The 20,959-nt window shown below is 41.6% G+C and overlaps 1 protein-coding gene across 1 annotated transcript; it reads left to right on the top strand.

Moving 5' to 3' along the window:
- The first annotated feature begins 765 nt into the window (after positions 1-765).
- LOC115177463 (terminal nucleotidyltransferase 5A) lies at positions 766-20,008 on the top strand. The gene is made up of 2 exons (XM_029738264.1): positions 766-1,388; positions 17,864-20,008. The coding sequence occupies exons 1-2, from the start codon at positions 1,236-1,238 to the stop codon at positions 18,893-18,895; spliced, it is 1,185 nt and encodes a 394-aa protein (XP_029594124.1). The 5' UTR covers positions 766-1,235; the 3' UTR covers positions 18,896-20,008.
- Positions 20,009-20,959: the final 951 nt, after the last annotated feature.

The following is a 20,959-nucleotide window of genomic DNA, read 5'->3' as shown; positions in this document are numbered from 1 at the left end:
TGGGAAAAGTCAAGGGGTCTCAATACTTTCCAAATGCCCTGTATGATAACCATAATCTACGTAGAACTCTGAGGCATTGCCAACTAAACAATTTGACATTTGTATATTTGACAGGTGAATATGTTTAGAAGGATGGTAGCTTATTGATGGTAAGTGAACAACTTATTTTATTGTAAATTGTAACTGACTAGTTATTTATGATGCAAGTTGATTTGTAGATTAGTTGGTCTTGACTCGAGTTTAATGTCAGCTGCAATAGAGCTTGCCAGCTTTTAGTCCTAAAAAACGGAAATGAGTTAACTCTGGTTTGTTCAGCAATTCATTTGGTGGAAATGAATGGGGAAAGAATAGGGTTTTGTGTTAAATGCCCAAAATAAGGTCTGAGGTTAACACAGGCTCAGGAGATCTTATACGTTTTGTTCTATGAGATAATATCAGTCCGTTAACATGACCTTTATGAATTATGAAGCCTTTTACGTGCTTTATGTGTTTTTTTTTATTACATTAATACTTAAAAATTCAGAAACTGACATTAGCTGATGAAGATTATTGCATAGGACTCAATGTATACGATCTCCTCAGCCTGTGTTTATAACATACCTTATTTTCTGCGTTTATCCAAAAACCCTACAAAAATGCATTTGTCCAACGAACCATGGCGGAATTAGTGCCTTCAAAAATACTCTATTGCTCTCAATGTCGAACGCGCCCAATTTCTTGGAGGATATCAGTGAGTATGGAAAGGGGTGGAGGCTCTGGAAATGCGTCACTAGTACACAGGTTGTGCCAAACTATTTTCTCTGCACTGACTGGTGGCACTCGCAACAAGGCAAGGTCTTGATAATTAATGAGTGAACAAAAAAAAATCAGAGCCTCTATGCAAATGAGGAGCCTTTATAGACCTTGGGTGAGCTTTTGGGATAACGATTCGCTGCAAACTTGTGACTGATCAGTTTAACATCTGTGGATAAAGAGTTAAGCTTGTCTTGCATTTCAAACTTCAAGTATCTGACAGCAATCACAGCTTTATTACCTTGCTGAATGAGGAAACGGATACTGAACATTTGTAGGCTATTGGAATTTACCACGATTGACCAAACTCATCCATTCATTATTCCCCCCTGCATTTTTAAGACGCATACCTCAACCGATTGATCCGGGAGTGATACAGCAAGATTAGACTACCGCATTCATTCCAATATATTTTTACACTTTCTGTTCGGTGTAACATCGCCATGTCAAGCGATACGTCTGATCAGAGTAGGCGGTTCTGTATGCTGTCTTGGGATCAGGTGCATCGTTTGAACTCAATCCTCAGAGAAGCAATCCCGATTCACGGCCGGGGAAATTTCCCTACACTCTCTGTACAACCCCGGCAGATCGTTCAGGTAAAGCGCGTGCGCCACAACTTCCATACTGAGTATATGCTGTCTACTCTGAATCGCTTAATGTTTTGTGATATACTGTTAGTATGCATGTGCTTTGTTGCAAATAAAATGTCCCTATGGCGTATTAAAATAGTCTATTCGCCTATATTCTATTGAGTGATGGAGCTATGTCTCTGACCGACCTGGTCTCAAAGGATGTCGTATTATTCTGTATGTCAATCCGAGATACTAATTTAGTATGATGTGTTACCTTTCGTATGGTATGTATTAATGTGTGGATGTCCATCAATCATTTTGTATGATACGAATTTGCAAAAAGTACAATATGTTACGAATTTAAGAAGCTTATGATATTACGAATTCTAGCTAGATGGCTAACATCAGTTGGGTTAGGGTTCAGTTTAGGTTAAAGGGTTAAGGTTAGGGTTAGCAAAAATGGTAAGGGGAATGGTTAGCTAACATGCAAAGTAGCTAAAAAGTAGTAAGTAGCTAAAGTTGCTAAAGTTGCTAAAATGCTGAAGTCCGTGTTAAGATCTGCACTCGCAACCTATGGGTTGCTCGACGTTTGCGTTTATACGCCCACTATCCACCCTGACCGACCACCCAACATTAGTTTTTGCCTTATGTTACGTTTGGTTACTTATTATACCAAGTTGAGTACCTCGGATTTAAATGTACTATGTTACGTCTAGTCTGAGACCAAACTGATGCCTATCATACATATCTCTTCACTGTAGCAATAGTCATTCTCTTGTTCAGTTCAAAGTGTGAGCTGGACTCCAACCCTGCCCCATATAGGACCTTTACTGTTGACGTCCACTCTGTTCAGTAGTGAGCCTCAGTAATAGATGACCCATAGGTGTTAACCCAGTACTTAGCAATAGCTATTGCATTAACTCTTTCCAACTATTTAGATTACTGTAACTGTATTTAGAGAAAAGTAGCCTACAGCAATGTGCTGATTCATACAGTCAGTTAACAAAACAGGTCAATTAATTTACCTTGCTGCTACAGTTTATGTTGTGTCATCAAATCTCAAATCTCTCTCATCAAATCCCTTTGTCATCAGTCACCATATATTAATTACCACTGATGAGTCACATTTAAATGGAAGTGTCTTGCATCATTATGGGTCTGTTTCTAATATTCGTCCAGATGGGAGTTTTGATATACTCAACTTTTCTGTTATGCATATTCACAATACCTTTCCAATTGACGGTGGCAGAAGGCTCCGTAATTTTGTATCATTAGAGAACAGTGGTGGTCAGTGCCAATTAAGATAAGGGAGGACGATTTTTGTTTTCATGAGCATATTGCAGCATATTGGATGACTCTCATTCATACTCCATTCACCCAGTTCAATGTAACAGCGATACGTTTAGGCTACTACTTGATACTCAAATTTTCTCTATACCCATCATGAGGTTGCTACAACCTAGCCTATAAATGAAAGTTTACAACGTAGGTGCACACAGGTCGAGAGACAAATTTGAGGTCACAGACACATGGACAGACAATGAAATTAAATACCGTTGTGCACACTCTTGCCTGCATCTAGCTTATATAGTGTGTAATCATTAGTCCAACAGTTGCAAACGAGAGTTTCTGTTGGAAAAATTCAGGTATGTTTATCCCCGTTTTGTTCCGTTTGCTTCCTTTTTAAGAAACTTTTTCAACAGAATCAGCGGAATGAATACAGTTCACTTTCATATCAGCCACTTTGTATTCCTTGTCGCATCTATGCGCTCTACTCCTCTCACCTCTTCCCTTCGCTTGTGGACTTCAATGCGCAACACATCAGCTGTATGGGATCAGGTGAAAACCTTTCCAAGCCAATGCGCTACACACAGCCTACATCGTTGTCACCATATTAGCTAAAGTGACATCATAGTCAGCATAGCTAATAGAACTAACGCGTTATTAAACCAACTACAGTGTACAGTCAGAAAGCAGTTACACTGACAGACCCCAGTGGCAATAAGTTAGTAATACCAAAAGCTTACCTTGACTTGGAAGAGTTCCACTGTTGTGTTGGAAAGTCATAGCCAGCTAACTAACATAGTATCACTCTGTTTGAGCAGGGTGTTTCAGTAGCCTTAACTAGCTAGCTGCATTTGCTAAGTAAGTGAAACTGAAAGTGAAGAAAAAAAATCTTTCTCTATTTCTCTCTTGCTTCTCGTTCATTTTGGAAGAAATTAATTTGTTCAACTATTGTCTTTCTCTCTCTTTGAGTCAACAACTCACCACATTCTATACACTGCAGGGCTAGCTAGCTGTAGTTTATGCTTTCAGTACTAGATTCATTCTCTGATACTTGATTGGGTGGACAACATGTAGTTCATGCTGGAGGACGTCATCCGGAAGTTGTCATAATAACTGTGTAAGTCTATGGAAGGGGGTGAGAACCATGAGCCTCCTAGGTTTAGTATTGAAGTCAATGAACCCAGAGGAGGACAGAAGATGGCTGTACTCTGGCTATATCATGGTGCTACCCTACAGAGTGCTGTTGAGGCTACTGTAGACCGTCTTTGCAAAATAGTGTGTTTTAATTAATTATTTGGTGACGTGATTATATTTAGTAGAATTTTATCTAAAAAGGATCACTTTTTGAATGTTTTACCATTTACATTTTTTTGAAATTTACTGAGGAGGATGGTCCTCCCCTTCCTCCTCTGAGGAGCCTCCACTGTTTAGAGATCTTGTGCAATTGATAGTTTTAGGACCCCAGAGTGGTAGTCGGACCTCTGATTTCAAAGGTTCCCTTATTGGCAAGAGTCCTTGAAATATTCCTTAGGTCCTACACCTAGCTTATACCACAAAAGGTTAAACTAATTTACTTAAATGAATGGTATACCCACAGAACTATAATGAGATTCTATTTATATGGATATACCATCCAGATTCCAAGCAACTACAGACAGTTGATGCTCCCTGATATTTGGGGGGGACAAGACAGTGCCTTGTGCTGTGTCTACCAAGGTGGTGCTGCTATCTGTCCAGGTCTCTCTTGAAAAATAGATTTTATCTCAATGAGACTAACCATGTTAAATAATCTGGAATGGCCAGTACCAGTATCTCCATGCTGTAACTCTATCTCCAGCCCCCGTCTGCTGGTTTTCATTAATGTCCCCCTCTACATCAGACATGTTCTTATGCATGGGATGGATGGTGATTATGTAATTGAAAGATCATGCCAGCTGGTTTAACAATTAACATATTGATTTGACTGACAGTTATGTATTTAGTCATGATTTAATTCATCCAGTATTTCTGGATGTTGTAGTGGATATGTTCAACCTTTATGATAAATGCTAGATTGACTATGCAGGTGCTGTTCCATAGTTTGGAACAGCACGTTCCCCAGGATTAGTGGGAACCATATGTCATCTTCCCATCCTGACTTTCATAACAACCCCATTTGCTTGCTGAAAGAAAAGTAAATGTAATGACAAACATGAATGAGGCTCTGAAGATCAGCTTGATTATGTTTTTTAAATAGTTTTAGTGTTAGGATTTTTTGGACTTTATTATGGCACCACTCATAGGAATAGATTCATTGTTACCCAACAGTGTTTTGGCAACATACGTTGGACAACATTTCTGCTGTGAGTGTCAACATACTATTCAAAGAATGTGTTAACAGTAGTGTTTACGCCATATTGTCATCTGCAGTTGTCACTTGCCAGCCACTATAGCATCCTAATGTCAGGAGCGTTCTCTTGTGATCAGTGGCGGTTCTAGCTTGTATGGCTCCCTGGGCGAACCCCTCTATCGATAAATGCAATTGTTTGTTGTCCGTAGCTTATGCCTCCCCATACCATAACCCCACCACCACCATGGGGCACTCTGTTCACAACATTGACATCAGCAAACCACTCGCTCACACAATGCCATACACGCGGTCTGCCATCTTCTGCCATCTTCCTGATACAGTTGAAACCGGGATTCATCCACTTATCCAGTGGCGTTCGAAGGTTAACAGTTTCCTACTGAAGTCAGTTACGACGCCGAACTGCAGTCAGGTCATGACCCTGGTGAGGACAACGAGCACGCAGATGAGCTTCCCTGAGACTGTTTCTGGCGGTTTGTGCAGAAATCCTTTGGTGGTGCAAACCCACAGTTTCAACAGTTGTCCGGGTGGCTGGTCTCAGATTTTTTTTACATTTTGAGTCATTTAGCAGACGCTCTTATCCAGAGCGACTTACAGTAGTGAATGCATACATTTCATACATTTTTTTCCCGTACTGATGATCCCGCAGATGAAGAAGCCGGATGTGGAGATCCTGGGCTGGCGTGGTTACAAGTGGTCTGCGGTTGTGAGGCCGGTTGCACATAATGCTAAATTCTCTAAAGGACGTTGGAGGCGGATTATGTTAGAGAAATTAACATTCAATTGTCTGGCAACAGCTCTGATGGACATTCCTGCAGTCAGCATGCCAATTGCACACTCCCTCAACTTGAGATATCTGTGGCATTTGTGTTGTGTGACAGCTGTGTAATGATCATGCTGTAATCACTTTCTTGATATGCCACACCTGTCAGGTGGATGGATTATCTTGGCAAATGAAAAATGCTCACTAACAGGGATGTAAACAAATTTGTGCACCAAATTTGAGAGAAATACTTTTATGGAAAATGTCTGGGATATTTTATTTCAGCTCATGGAACATGGGACCAACACTTTATATTTTGTGAGTGTGAGACTTACTGACATGGAGTACTGGTAGCAAGCTTCAATCTAGATGAAGGGAAATGTCCTGTAGGAATCATGCATTGGCTAATGGTTGTATCTACAGTATGTCCACCAGGCTCCTATAAATCAGATTACAAACCTGCATAGAGTAACAGAATAAAATGGTACCTGTGTTTACTCAATTGAAGTCATGACAGCCACTGTTTTTTGTTGTTGTTTTTTTTTACACAGGAATGTACAGGTTTTTGTTCCAGCACTTCACTTACACCTCATTCAACTAACTGTGGTCTAAATTTAACAAAAACCTGCACACAGTTCAGTCCCCTGGGTGCAGAAATCACCCACATCTGTATTATTGAATGAGCTTCCGAAGTTACAAGCGTACAATTGCATGATAGAGAATAACGTGTGGATATACACTGCTCAAAAAAATAAAGGGAACACTTAAACAACACAATGTAACTCCAAGTCAATCACACTTCTGTGAAATCAAACTGTCCACTTAGGAAGCAACACTGATTGACAATAAATTTCACATGCTGTTGTGCAAATGGAATAGACAACAGGTGGAAATTATAGGCAATTAGCAAGACACCCCCAATAAAGGAGTGGTTCTGCAGGTGGGGACCACAGACCACTTCTCAGTTCCTATGCTTCCTGGCTGATGTTTTGGTCACTTTTGAATGCTGGCGGTGCTTTCACTCTAGTGGTAGCATGAGACGGAGTCTACAACCCACACAAGTGGCTCAGGTAGTGCAGCTCATCCAGGATGGCACATCAATGCGAGCTGTGGCAAGAAGGTTTGCTGTGTCTGTCAGTGTAGTGTCCAGAGCATGGAGGCGCTACCAGGAGACAGGCCAGTACATCAGGAGACGTGGAGGAGGCCGTAGGAGGGCAACAACCCAGCAGCAGGACCGCTACCTCCGCCTTTGTGCAAGGAGGGGCAGGAGAAGCACTGCCAGAGCCCTGCAAAATGACCTCCAGCAGGCCACAAATGTGCATGTGTCTGCTCAAACGGTCAGAAACAGACTCCATGAGGGCCCGACGTCCACAGGTGCTCTACAGAAACCCAGCCTAAAACCTCAAACAGCAAGCAATGCAGATGTAGAAGCACGGTGGCTAGGGACAACTCCCTAGAAAGGCCGGAACCTAGGAAGAAACCTAGAGAGGAACCAGGCTCTGAGGGGTGGCCAGTCCTCTTCTGGCTGTGTCGGGTGTTGATTATAACAGAACATGGCCAAGATGTTCAAATGTTCATAGATGACCAAAAGGGTCTGATGATGATGATGATAATAATAAATCACAGCTGTTGTAGAGGGTGCAATGGGTCAGTACTTCAGGAGTAAATGTCAGTTGGCTACTGAAATACTCCAGATATAACAGACCCCCAACACATAAACTATTGCTTCATAAATACTGGAGGCTGAGACAGGAGGGGTCGGGAGACACTGTGGCCCTGTCCGACAATATTCCTGGACAGGGCCAAACAGGCTAGATATAACCCCACCTACTTTGCCAAAGCGCAGCCCCCACACCACTATAGGGATATCTTCAACCACCAACCTACTACCCTGAGACAAGGCTGAGTATAGCCCCCGAAGATCTCCCCCACGGCACGAACCCAAAGGGGGCACCAACCCGGACAGGAAGATCACGTCAGTGACTCAACCCACTCAAGTGACACACCACTCCTAGGGAAGGCATGCAAGAGCACCAGTGACTCAGCCCCCGTAATAGGGTTAGAGGCAGAGAATCCCAGTGGAGAGATGAGAACCGGCCGGTTCGTCGCTCCAGTGCCTTTCCGTTCACCTTCACACCCCTGGGCCAGACTACACTCAATCATCAATAAAGACTTAAAGGTTGAGACTGAGTCTGCGTCTCACATGGATAGGCAGACCATTCCATAAAAATGTAGCTCTATAGGAGAAAGCCCTGCCTCCAGCTGTTTGCTTAGAAATTCTAGGGACAGTAAGGAGGCCTGCGTCTTGTGACTGTAGCGTATGTGTAGGTATGTACGGCAGGACCAAATTGGAAAGATGGGTAGGTGCAAGCCCATGTAATGCTTTGTAGGTTAGCAGTAAAACCTTGAAATTTGCCCTAGCCTTAACAGGAAGTCAGTGTAGAGAGGCTAGCACTGGAGTAAATCTTAGGTCTAGTCAAGATTCTAGCAGCCATGTTTAGCACTAACTGAAGTTTATTTTGTGCTTTATCAGGGTGGCGGGTAGCCGGAAAGTAGAGCATTGCAGTAGTCTAATATGGAAGTGACAAAAGCATTCATTTTTCTGCATCCTTTTTGGACAGAAAGTTTCAGATTTTTGCAATGTTACGAAGATGGAAAAAAGCTGTCCTTGAAATATTCTTGATATGTTCGTCAAAAGAGAGATCGGGGTCCAGAGTAATGCTGAGGTCCTTCAGTTTTATTTGAGATGACTGTACAACCATCAAGATTAATTGTCAGATCCAACAGAAGATCTCTTTGTTTTTTGAGACCTAGAACAAGCAACTCTGTTTTGTCCGAGTTTAAAAGTAAAACATTTGCTGCCATCCACTTCCTTATGTCTGAAACACAGGCTTCCAGGGAGGGCAATTTTGGGGCTTCACCATGTTTCATCAAAATGTACAGCTGTGTATCGTCCGCATAGCAGTGAAAGTTAACATTATGTTTCCGAATGACATCACCAAGAGGTTTTAAATATTTATTTATATGTGTGTGTGTGTGTGTGTGTGTGTGTGTGTGTGTGTATGTATATATGTATATATATATATATATATATATATATATGTGTATGTGAAAACAGTAGTGGTCCTAAAACAGAACCTTGAGGAACACCAAAATTTACAGTTGATTGTCAGAAGACAAATCATCCACAGAGACAAAAACTGATATCTTTCCGACAGATAAGATCTAAACCAAGCCAGAACTTGTCCGTGTAGACCAATTTGGGTTTCCAATCAATCCAAAAGAATGTGGTGAATGATGGTATCAAAAGCAGCACTAAGGTCTAGGAGCACGTGAACAGATGCAGAGCCTTGGTCTGACGCGATTAAAAGGTCATTTACCACCTTCATGAGTGCAGTCTCGGTGCTATGATGGCGTCTAAAACCAGACTGAAGCATTTCGTATACATTGTTTGTCTTCAGGAAGGCAGTGAGTTGCTGCGCAACAGCTTTTTAAAAAAAAATTGAGAGGAATGGGAGATTCGATATAGGCAGATTATTTTTTAAATATTTTCTGGGTCAAGGTTTGGCTTTTTCAAGAGGCTTTATTACTGCCACTTTGGGACACATCCGGTGGATAGGGAGCCATTTATTATATTCAACATAGGAGGGCCAAGCACAGGAAGCAGCTCTTTCAGTAGTTTAGTTGGAATAGTGTCTAGTATGCAGCTTGAAGGTTTAGAGGCCAAGACTATTTTCATGAATGTGTCGAGATATACAGTGGGGGGAAAAAAGTATTTGATCCCCTGCTGATTTTGTACGTTTGCCCACTGACAAAGAAATGATCAGTCTATAATTTTAATAGTAGGTTTATTTGAACAGTGAGAGACAGAATAACAACAAAAAAATCCAGAAAAATGCATGTCAAAAATGTTATAAACTGATTTGCATTTTAATGAGGGAAATAAGTATTTGACCCCTCTGCAAAACATGACTTAGTACTTGGTGGCAAAACCCTTGTTGGCAATCACAGAGGTCAGATGTTTCTTCTAGTTGGCCACCAGGTTTGCACACATCTCAGGAGGGATTTTGTCCCACTCCTCTTTGCAGATCTTCTCCAAGTCATTAAGGTTTCGAGGCTGACGTTTGGCAACTCAAACCTTCAGCTCCCTCCACAGATTTTCTATGGGATTAAGGTCTGGAGACTGGCTAGGCCACTCCAGGACCTTAATGTGCTTCTTCTTGAGACACTCCTTTGTTGCCTTGGCCATGTGTTTTGGGTCATTGTCATGCTGGAATACCCATCCACGACCCATTTGCAATGCCCTGGCTGAGGGAAGGAGGTTCTCACCCAAGATTTGATAGTACATGGCCCCGTACATCGTCCCTTTGATGCGGTGAAGTTGTCCTGTCCCCTTAGCAGAAAAACACCCCCAGAGCATAATGTTTCCACCTCCATGTTTGACGGTGGAGATGGTGTTCTTGGGGTCATAGGCAGCATTCCTCCTCCTCCAAACATGGCGAGTTGAGTTGATGTCAAAGAGCTCCATTTTGGTCTCATCTGACCACAACACTTTCACCAGTTGCCCTCTGAGTCATTCAGATGTTCATTGGCAAACTTCAGATGGGCATGTATATGTATTCTTGAGCAGGGGGACCTTGCGGGCACTGCAGGATTTCAGTCCTTCACGTGTTACCAGTTGTTTTCTTGGTGACTATGGTCCCAGCTGCCTTGAGATCATTGACAAGATCCTCCCGTGTAGTTCTGTGCTAATTCCTCACCGTTCTCATGATCATTGCAACTCCACGAGGTGAGATCTTGCATGGAGCCCCAGGCCGAGGGATATTGACAGTTTTTTTTTGTGTTTCTTCCATTTGCGAATAATCGCACCAAATGTTGTCACCTTCTCACCAAGCTGCTTGGCGATGGTCTTGTAGCCCATTCCAGCCTTGCGTAGGTCTACAATCTTGTCCCTGACATCCTTGGAGAGCTCTTTGGTCTTGGCCATGGTGGAGAGTTTGGAATCTGATTGATTGATTGCTTCTGTGGACAGGTGTCTTTTTTACAGGTAACAAGCTGCGGTTAGGAGCACTCCCTTTAAGAGTGTGCTCCTAATCTCAGGTCGTTACCTGTATAAAAGACACCTGGGAGCCAGAAATCTTTCTGATTGAGAGGGGGTCAAATACTTATTTCCCTCATTAAAATGCATATCAATTTATAACATTTCTGACATGCGTTTATCTGGATATTTGTGTTGTTATTCTGTCTCTCACTGTTCAAATAAACCTACCATTAAAATTCTAGACTGATCATTTCTTTGTCAGTGGGCAAACGTACAAAATCAGCAGGGGATCAAATACTTTTCCCCCCCACTGTAGTATTAAAAAACTTGAGTGTCTCCCTTCATCCTAGGTCCTGGCTGTGTTGTGCAGATTCAGGACAACTGAGCTCTGGAGAAATACGCAGATTTAAAGAGGAGTCCGTAATTTGATTTCTAATGATCATGATCTTTTCGTCAAAGAATTTCATGAATTTATCACTGCTGAAGTGAAAGCTTGGGGAATGCTGCTTTTTAGTTAGCTTTGCAACAGTATCAAAAATACATTTTGGATTCTTCTTATTCTCCTCAGTTAAGTTGGAAAAGTAGAATGATCAAGCAGCAGTGAGGGCTCTTAGTACCGTGCAGTATCGGTCTTTCCAAGCTAGTCAGAAGACTTCCAGTTTGGTGTAGCGCCATTTCCGTTCCATTTTTCTGGAAGCTTGCTTCAGGGCTTGGGTATTCTCTGTATACCAGGGAGCTAGTTTCTTATGACAAATGTTTTTTGTTTTAAGGGGTGCGACTGCATCTAGGGTATTACTCAAGGTTAAATTTAGTTCCTCAGTTAGGTGGTTAACATATTTTTGTACTCCGATGTCCTTGGGTAGGTGGAGGGAGTCTGGAAGGGCATCTAAGAATCTTTGGGTTGTCTGAGAATTTATAGCACAGATTTTGATGATCCTTGGTTGCGGTCTGAGCAGATTATTTGTTGTGATTGCAAATGTAATAAAATGGTGGTCCGATAGTCCAGGATTATGAGGGAAAAACATTAAGATCCACAATATTTATTCAACGGGACAAAACTAGGTCCAGAGTATGACTGTGGCAGTGAGTAGGTCCGGAGACATGTTGGACAAAGCCCACTGAGTCGATGATGGCTCCGAAAGCCTTTTGGAGTGGGTCTGTGGACTTTTCCATGTGATATTAAAGTCACCAAAAATGTGAATATGCCATGACTACAAGGTCCGATAGGAAATTAGGGAACTCAGTGAGGAACGCTGTATACGGCCCAGTAGGCCTGTAAACAGTAGCTATAAAAAGTGATTGAGTAGGGCTGCATAGATTTCATGACTAGAAGCTCAAAAGATGAAAACGCAGTAAAAATTTGTATTTGTTAATTGAAATTTGCTATCGTAAATGTTAGCAACACCTCCGCCTTTGCGGGATGCGCGGGGGATATGGTCACTAGTGTAACCAGGAGGAGAGGCCTCATTTAACACAATAAATTCATCAGGCTTAATCCATGTTTCAGTCAGGCCAATCACATCAATATTATGGTCAGTGATTAGTTAATTGACTATAACTGCCTTGGAAGTGAGGGATCTAACATTAAGTAGCCCTATTTTGAGATGTGAGATTTCACAATCTCTTTCAATAATGACAGAAATGGAGGAGGTCTTTATTCCAGTGAGATTGCTAAGGCGAACACCGCCATGTTTAGTTTTGCCTATCCTAAATCGAGGCACAGACATGGTCTCAATGGGGATAGCTGAGCTGACTACACTGACTATGCTAGTGGCAGACTCCACTAAGCTGGCAGGGTGGCTAACAAACTGCTCCCAAGGATGAACCAGACTTGTGGAAGTCTACAATTATTTTTCTGAGGTTTTGGCTGATGTCTGTTGATTTTCCCATGATGTGAAGCAAAGAGGCACTGAGTTTGAAGGTAGGCCTTGAAATACATCCACAGGTACACCTCCAATTGACTCAAATGATGTAATTAGCCTATCAGAAGCTTCTAATGCCATGACATCATTTTCTGGAACTTTCCAAGCTGTTTAAACGCACAGTCAACTTAGTGTTTGTAAACTTCTGACCCACTGGAATTGTGATACAGTGAATTATAAATTAAATAATCTGTCTGTAAACAATTGTTGGAAAAATGACTTGTCATGCACAAAGTAGATGTACTAACCGACTTGCCAAAACTATAGTTTGTTAACAAGAAATTTGTGGAGTGGTTGAAAAACGAGTTTTAATGACTCCATCCTAAGTGTATGTAAACTTCCGACTTCAACTATAGGTGTCTGGCTAGACTGTAAACTCTCCTTCCAGACTCCTATTAAGCATCTCCAATCCAAAATTAAATCTAGAATTGGCTTCCTATTTCGCAACAAAACCTCCTTCACTTATGCTGCCAAACATACCCTCGTAAAACTGACTATCCTACTGATTCTTGACTTCGGCGATGTTATTTACAAAATAGCCTCCAACACTCTACTCAGAAAATTGGATGCAGTCTATCACAGTGACATCCATTTGTCACCAAACCCCATATACTACCCACCACTGTGACCTGTATGCTCTCGTTGGCTGGTCCTCGCTACATATTCGTCGCCAAACCCACTGGCTCCAGGTCATCTATAAGTCTTTGCTAGGTAAAGCTCCGCCTTATCTCAGCTCACTGGTCACCATAGCAACACCCACCCGTAGCACGCACTCCAACAGGTATATTTCACTGGTCATCTCCAAAGCCAACACCTCCTTTTGCTGCCTTTCCTTCCAGTTCTCTGCTACCAATGACTGGAATGAATTGCAAGAATCACTAAAGCTGGAGACTTATATCTCCCTCACTAACTTTAAGCATCAGCTGTCAGAGCAGCTTACCGATCGCTGCAGCTGTACACAGCCAATCTGTAAATAGCCCATCCAACCAACTACCTATCTCGTCCCATATTTGTTTTTGTTTTTCTGCTCTTTTGCACACCAGTATTTCTACTTGCACATCCTCATCTGCACATCTATCACTCCAATGTTAATTGCTAAATTGTAATTACTTCGCCACTATGGCCTATTTATTGCCTTACCTCCTTACTTCATTTGCACACACCGTATACAGATTTTTCTATTGTGTTCTTGACTGTACATTTGTTTATCCCATGTGTAACTCTGTGTTGTTGTTTTTGTTGCACTGCTTTGCTTTATCTTGGCCAGGTCGCAGTTGTAAATGAGAACTTGTTCTCAACTGGCCTATCTGGTTAATCGGGATAGCCCCCTTTTTTTAAAATTTTCGCCTAAAATTACTTACCCAAATCTAACTGCCTGTAGCTCAGGCCCTGAAGCAAGGATATGCATATTCTTGGTACCATTTGAAAGGAAACACTTTGAAGTTTGTGGAAATGTGAATTGAATGTAGGAGAATATAACACAATAGATCTGGTAGAAGAAAATAAAAATAAAAAACAACCGTTTTTTTCCCTACCACCATCTTTGAAACGCAACAGAAAGGTCGCAAATCTAGCCATCACTCTGGTTGTAATTCCGATGGTGTCCACAAGTGGGCAGCAGTGTATGTGCAAAGTTTCAGACTGATAACCTGAAGTATGAGCAAGCTACTTGACATTTAGTGTGAAGTCACCCAGCTACATTTGGGCTAATCGTGAAGGACACATTTACATTACATTTTTCTGCAAGAATATCGTCAAATCTGTATACTTGGACTTTGATTTAGCTTTTCCAGTATTAGTAGCCATATTGTAAGTTTAACATTAGCAAAACACCCAGTTTTCAAAACTTCATAACACTCCACATTCTTGCAATTTTTGTCTAAAAGGAAATGTAGCGTACCATTTTAACAATGGTACGCTACATGATTTACATTTGTACCGCTTACGGAACGCCTATCCCTAAGATGTAATAAAGGTGAAATATTATTTTTTTTAAATAAAAATTAGCTGCTGTCAATTTCGTCTTGAATGGTAATTTGTTTAACAATGGTACTTTACTTTGTAGACATGACTTCTCCTTTTCAAGCTACTTCCTTAGATTTGATTGATGGAACAATCCAGCCAATGGTTGCAGCAATACTGCAAATATTTTTAGACAAACGTACAAAACTTTCTATAGCTTATGAATCTCTTGGTAACGTGACAAGTGTGTGCAGATAAATCTGCAAGTGTGTTTTTGATTCACAGCAGAATATTAGTAGTCGTAAATGGACTTGTAATAATTCTGCAAATCTTATTGAATGTATTCAAATGTCATGTTTGAAGTTTGTGACTAGGGATGCACCGATATGACATTTTTGGCTGATACCGATATCCTCCTTGCCAAAAAACCCAATACCGATATTTTTACATTTTAGCGGCCTTTTAAGCATTCTAGTACAGTTAAATAGTTGAGACAGACACACACACACACTCTGACCAAAAAAGTTATATGTAAATGCCAACAATTTGTGGTTACTATAATTTTTGGTTATTACATGATTATATGTGTTATTTCATAGATTTGATGTCTTCACTATTATTTTACAATGTAGAAAATAGTAAAAAATTAACAAAAACCCTGGAATGAGTAGGTGTCCAAACTTTTGATTGGTACTGTATGTAAATTTGCTTTCTGTATTACATTTTCAATAAATGGGTGAGCAAAATATTATATTAATCCATTTGAATTCAAGCTGTAACCCAACAAAATCTAGGGGTATGAAGTCAAGGGGTATGAAAACTTTCTGAAGCTACTAAGTGTTGAGTCTAGCTTAGTCTAGTTTCACAGCATCTGTAGTCCCTGTCCAATTGATAACTGTAATCTGACTGGACACACTGCTACTTTGTTGCTGAATTGGCACAGAAAGCAATATAAGGCTACTGATCAAAAAGTTACTAAGAATTTAGTATCATTTGGCATCAAGGCTACCCACACCATTCAATTAGCTTTAATTATATACATACCAATCATGAAGCCCATGTCTGTCTTTGCTGTAGAGCCCATTATGTATGTATATGCGCTTAGAGGTGTACTGTTGAATGAAACTGCAGGCCATTGTCTGTCTGCAGCCTAACCCATTATGTATAAATAGAGGCAGCTTATGATCTGATGGGCATGATGAGAGTGTTAATTACTGTCAGACTGACACTAATCTGTCAGGACGGGGAGATTTGAAGGCTGCTTTGGGAGGAGGTAGGGGGGTAAGAGCTGGAGAGGTGTTTTGCTAAAATGTGATGCAAGTACTTGAGATGTAATATGCGTAGGATCTGTACAATAGGTTAGCCCAGTTTCCAGTTGTATTTAAGATTGTTTGCTCTTTGATATTTTAAATGTTTTAAATGTTTTATTTCACCTATATTTAACCGGGTAGGCCAGTTGAGAACAATTTCTCATTTACAACTGCGACCTGGCCAAGATAAAGCAAAGCAGTGCGACACAAACAACAACACAGAGTTACACATGGAATAAACAAACATACAGTCAAAAACACAATAGAAAGAAAAGTCTATATACAGTGTGTGTGTGTAAATGGCGTGAGGAGGTAAGGCAATAAATAGGCCATAGTAGCGAAGTAATTACAATTTACCAAATTAACACTGGAGTGATAGATGTGCAGATGATGATGTGCAATTAGATATACTGGTGTGCAAAAGAGCAAAAAAGTAAAGAAGAAAATTGGGGATGAGGTAGGTAGATTGGATGGGCTATTTACAGATGGGCTGTGTACATATCGGTTTGTGGGCTATGTTATAAACATTAGCTAAAATGATTAATTCTTAAATTAAAAGTTTCTCTGCATTTCATTGCACAAATATACTGCATATTGTTACATGCAAAATAAGTCAAAACAATTGATGGTAGAACATGGTAGGCTGTAGTTAGTGAAATGTAGACTACACATTTCCTAGCATCTATCTTACATATCTGCCTGTACTAAAGCTGTGCTAAAGCCTTATTGAGTGTGTTGAGGTTTCTGACTGAAAGCTGTGATCACTTTCAAATGCAAATTAAACCGATTCTTAACCGAAAGAGCTCTTTTGGATTTTAAGAGTAAATGACATGTTTCCTTTATATGCACGAACTGTGCATTTTAATGGTGCCAACCCACCAAGTGGATAGAGTTTTAACAACTTTACTACTAACCCCTCAGCTTTAGAGTGTGCTGTTAGTGCCCCATCTTTGTCTTTCCTGAGGGCTTCTAGACACACTTTCTCAGTGTCACTGCCAGTGTCTGTTAGCGTGCCATTCCTAGCACTACCTAACTATGGAGCACAGACCCAGAAATGTCAGACATGGGACATCCTCTTCACAGATGATTGTGGCGGCCTCTTTGCTGAACTGGTCCTGCAGATCACCGGGTCTCTGAAAGTGAAACCTTTGACCCAACGGTTGTAGGGATTGGAGCAAGATTTTCTCATTGTCTGCTCCACTAGGGCCTATGCTAAGGCAAGCGCTTACTACTGGTGTGAATCGCAGTGCAGGGGTATAAATCCTATAGCACTAACTGCTGCTGCCTGGGTTGTGTTCATTAAAGCATGCAACAGAAAGCGTTTTAAAATGTTTTGCAATGGAAACCGAAAATGAGTTTTTCTTATTTAATTTTGTGCCTACTGAACATGGCCTTGGTGAAACAGGCATGAGTCAGATCCTCAGTGAGTAGTTCTAACTCTTCTGCTATCCTTCTGGGCCTGTTAGGTTCCATTCAAACTGATGGCGGTGATTATGAAATGTACTTTCGTGAGCAGTGTATTGATCTCTGCCTAGTGCTTACACAGCCTATTGACTTTTCCAGAGGCCCATGTTGGAACTTATTGAGAAATGTCTCAAGCTGTTTACTTGAGTCTTTGCAGGTTCGTGTGTGTGTGTGTTCTTTGGTTGAATAATGTTGGCAAAGAGGAGGCAGGTTGTCTGGCACCAAAGTCAGCACATGTTCCACAAGGGAAAGGCATGTCTGTCCTGTATGGGCAAGGAGTGCCTTTGGACATAACCAATTACATTTATATTACTTCAGAAATGTATTTTTCTTAATTAAACATAACAATGAAAAGTGTTTGAGCGTATGTCTAATGCATATTCTGTCTCTCTTCTTTACCCAGGTGGTGCGGGCGCGGCTGGAGGAGAGGGGCGTGTCAGTACGAGACGTGCGGCTGAACGGCTCTGCAGCCAGCCACGTGCTCTACCAGGACACTGGCATGGGCTACAAGGACCTGGACCTGATCTTCGGTGTGTCTCTGAAGGACGACCAGGCTTTCCGGCTGGTCAAGGACGTGGTAATGGACTGCCTATTGGACTTCCTACCAGCGGGGGTCAGTAAGGAGCGCATCTCGCCGTTGACCCTCAAAGAGGCCTACGTGCAGAAGCTGGTGAAAGTATGCAACGACACAGACCGCTGGAGCCTCATCTCGCTGTCCAACAACACGGGCAAGAATGTGGAGCTCAAGTTCGTGGACTCTCTCAGGCGGCAGTTTGAATTCAGCGTGGACTCCTTCCAGATTGGCTTGGACTCGCTGCTGCTGTTTGACCACTGCTCAGAGACGGCCATGTCCGAGAGCTTCCACCCCACCGTGATTGGGGAGAGTGTGTATGGGGACTTTGAGGGGGCCATGGGCCATCTGTGTCAGCGGATTATTGCCACACACAGCCCCGAGGAGATCCGAGGCGGGGGGCTACTTAAGTACTGCCACTTGCTGGCGCAGGGGTTCAGGCCCATCTGCAAAACAGAGATGAAGGCTCTGCAGCGCTACATGTGCTCGCGCTTCTTCATCGACTTCTCTGACATCTGCGAGCAGCAGCGTAAGCTGGAGGCCTACCTGCAGAACCACTTTGCCGGCATGGAGCACAAGCGCTACGAGTGCCTGATGACTCTGCACCAGGTGGTGAATGAAAGCACTGTGTGTCTGATGGGCCATGAGCGGCGCCAGACGCTCAGCCTCATCTCCATGTTGGCGCTGCAGGTGCTGGCTGAGCAGAACGCCATCCCCACGGTGACCAACGTCACCTGCTTCTACCAGCCTGCACCCTACGTACGTGACATCAACTTCAGCAATTACTACATAGCACATGTGCAGCCACAGCCACCGCTAGTTCACTACAGTAACTCTCACCATACTTGGCTGCACTGTAACTGAGCTAACAAGCATGTGCAGGGCAGAGGTGGATTTGGCATCCAATGTTTCTCTCCATTGGATTGGAGTGAGGAGGAGGGCTCGGCGGAATGGCAGCATTGCTCTTTGTCTTTCAAAATAAATAAATAAACTAAGCAAATGGAAATGTGACTTGACTGAAACAATCCTTTACTGCTGTATGAGTTTAGCCAATCTTCTCTCAACTATTTTTTTTCTCCTCTCACAACGTTTGTTAAGCTGATGGTCCTTTTCACATGTAGCAAGAATGTTGGAGTAGTTCCTTAAGTGAGAAAGAAATCTTAGATTTTTTTAATAAGAAAAAACATTTATTTTGGAGGAAACAAACTATGAAGCTTTATTTTCAGACTGCTGCTTCAGTTGACTTATTTTTTAAACAACAGTTACAGGACCAAAGATGTATTTTGTTCAGAACAGAAGGGATTATTGTGATTCCAAGTGCCTAAAATGATCTGAGCAATTTACAAAAACGCCTCTGTAAAGTGAGAGCTGTGGGTTTTTTTTTGTTTAGGTTTGTGTTGCCTAGATTACTCCAAATCTCTTTTCAGGGACAGAGACATTCATCTTCATGCGATTTAAATAAATACAATTTAAAAAATCCCTATCCTCATGTTTTTTAAATTCTGAAATATGTGTATTATAAGCATAGCCTGTGTAAATGAGAAAGAAAGGCCTTGATACTGTTGGATTCTGAGAATATGAAATATACTTATTCATTGAGGGAGTGCTGAGGTTTAGAGAGTCTACACCAGAAGTGAATGGTTATAGGAGGAAGGTATATAGTGTGTGCAATTAAGCTTGGAATGTATTGAGTTCAGGGATGCGATTTACATGTGGCAGGCATTGATAAGGGAAGAGAGCCATGGATTAGTGATGGAGGGGGGTTGAGGTCAGGTCAGGTCACATTAAGGGAGAAATACAAGTTTATGGCCCGTATCACTAGTGTCCTGCCTAGCAATAAAGAACGATGCTTGTACAGATGTGTAAGAGGAGACTCAGCCTATGAGGAACGGTGAAATATCAGTGCTTGTGTGAAAAATGTTTTTGTCTAATGCAGCTGTATTGATCCTCTGGGAAGAATAAACTTGGTAAAGCTTTCATAGTGTCTGTTGAGTTTTTAACTCTGAGAATTAGAACCTAACAATACCAAAATAGCTCAATGGCCTTGAAATGAATTAGATCAACCTCCTAGTTTATGGATCCTGTTGTACATGCATCTTTAACTACCCATAAAGTGATAGGATTTCTACACCATAGAAACTGTGGGGACTGTAAGTTGCTCTAGATAACAACAAAAATTCAGCTTACATATACATGTCCACCCTTTTTAGAGGGTAATGTAGCTTTGATTATCTTGATGACATACTGACAACTAAGACAACCCAGACCAGTTCCAGGAATTAGCCCGTGGAAAAACATAGTGTCTGTTGAGTGAGTGCCACTTCTTAGACTGGGCTTGTAAGATGCATTACAATCTGAGGACATGAACCATAAGGAGGCCTTTCTAAAGCACAATGGCCTCTCACTGGTGTGACACTAAAGCTTTGACAAAGGCTGGTTTGTTCTCCCACCCATGTTGCCAGTGGAAACTGAATCCTATTTGCTTGAATAATGCCATATCCATGTAATTTTGCTTGTGTATATATCAGCATATGGTTGCGTCACTCTGGTTGAGTGGCCAGCGTGGATTAATACATGGTAAAATGTGGCGGAGGGAGTGGATGCCCATCTGGAATTGCCATTTCCTTTCACTTGCTTGATTGATACTAGGGAGCATACATTAATGGTAACATTAAACATTTACCGAACACTACAAAGTGCAATCATTTAGCTTAAGTTATCCAAATCCAGACGTTCCTGAGAAGATGTATTCAGTTTAGCATGCATACACACATAATGGTACTGAAAATGTCAGTGTATGGAATGTGATGTAGCTTGCTATGTAGCTGCTATTTTATTTTCTCTCCAACAAATCCAAAAACAACACATTGAGCTACAGTATACATGGTTTATATTGGTCTTAATGTGAACTAGTCTGCTTATAAAGTG

The sequence above is a fragment of the Salmo trutta genome, chromosome 37, assembly GCF_901001165.1.
Source record: "Salmo trutta chromosome 37, fSalTru1.1, whole genome shotgun sequence".
Classification (NCBI taxonomy): domain Eukaryota; kingdom Metazoa; phylum Chordata; class Actinopteri; order Salmoniformes; family Salmonidae; genus Salmo; species Salmo trutta.
The sequence above is the reverse complement of the archived record's forward strand: the minus strand, read 5'-3'. Positions and strand labels throughout refer to the sequence as shown.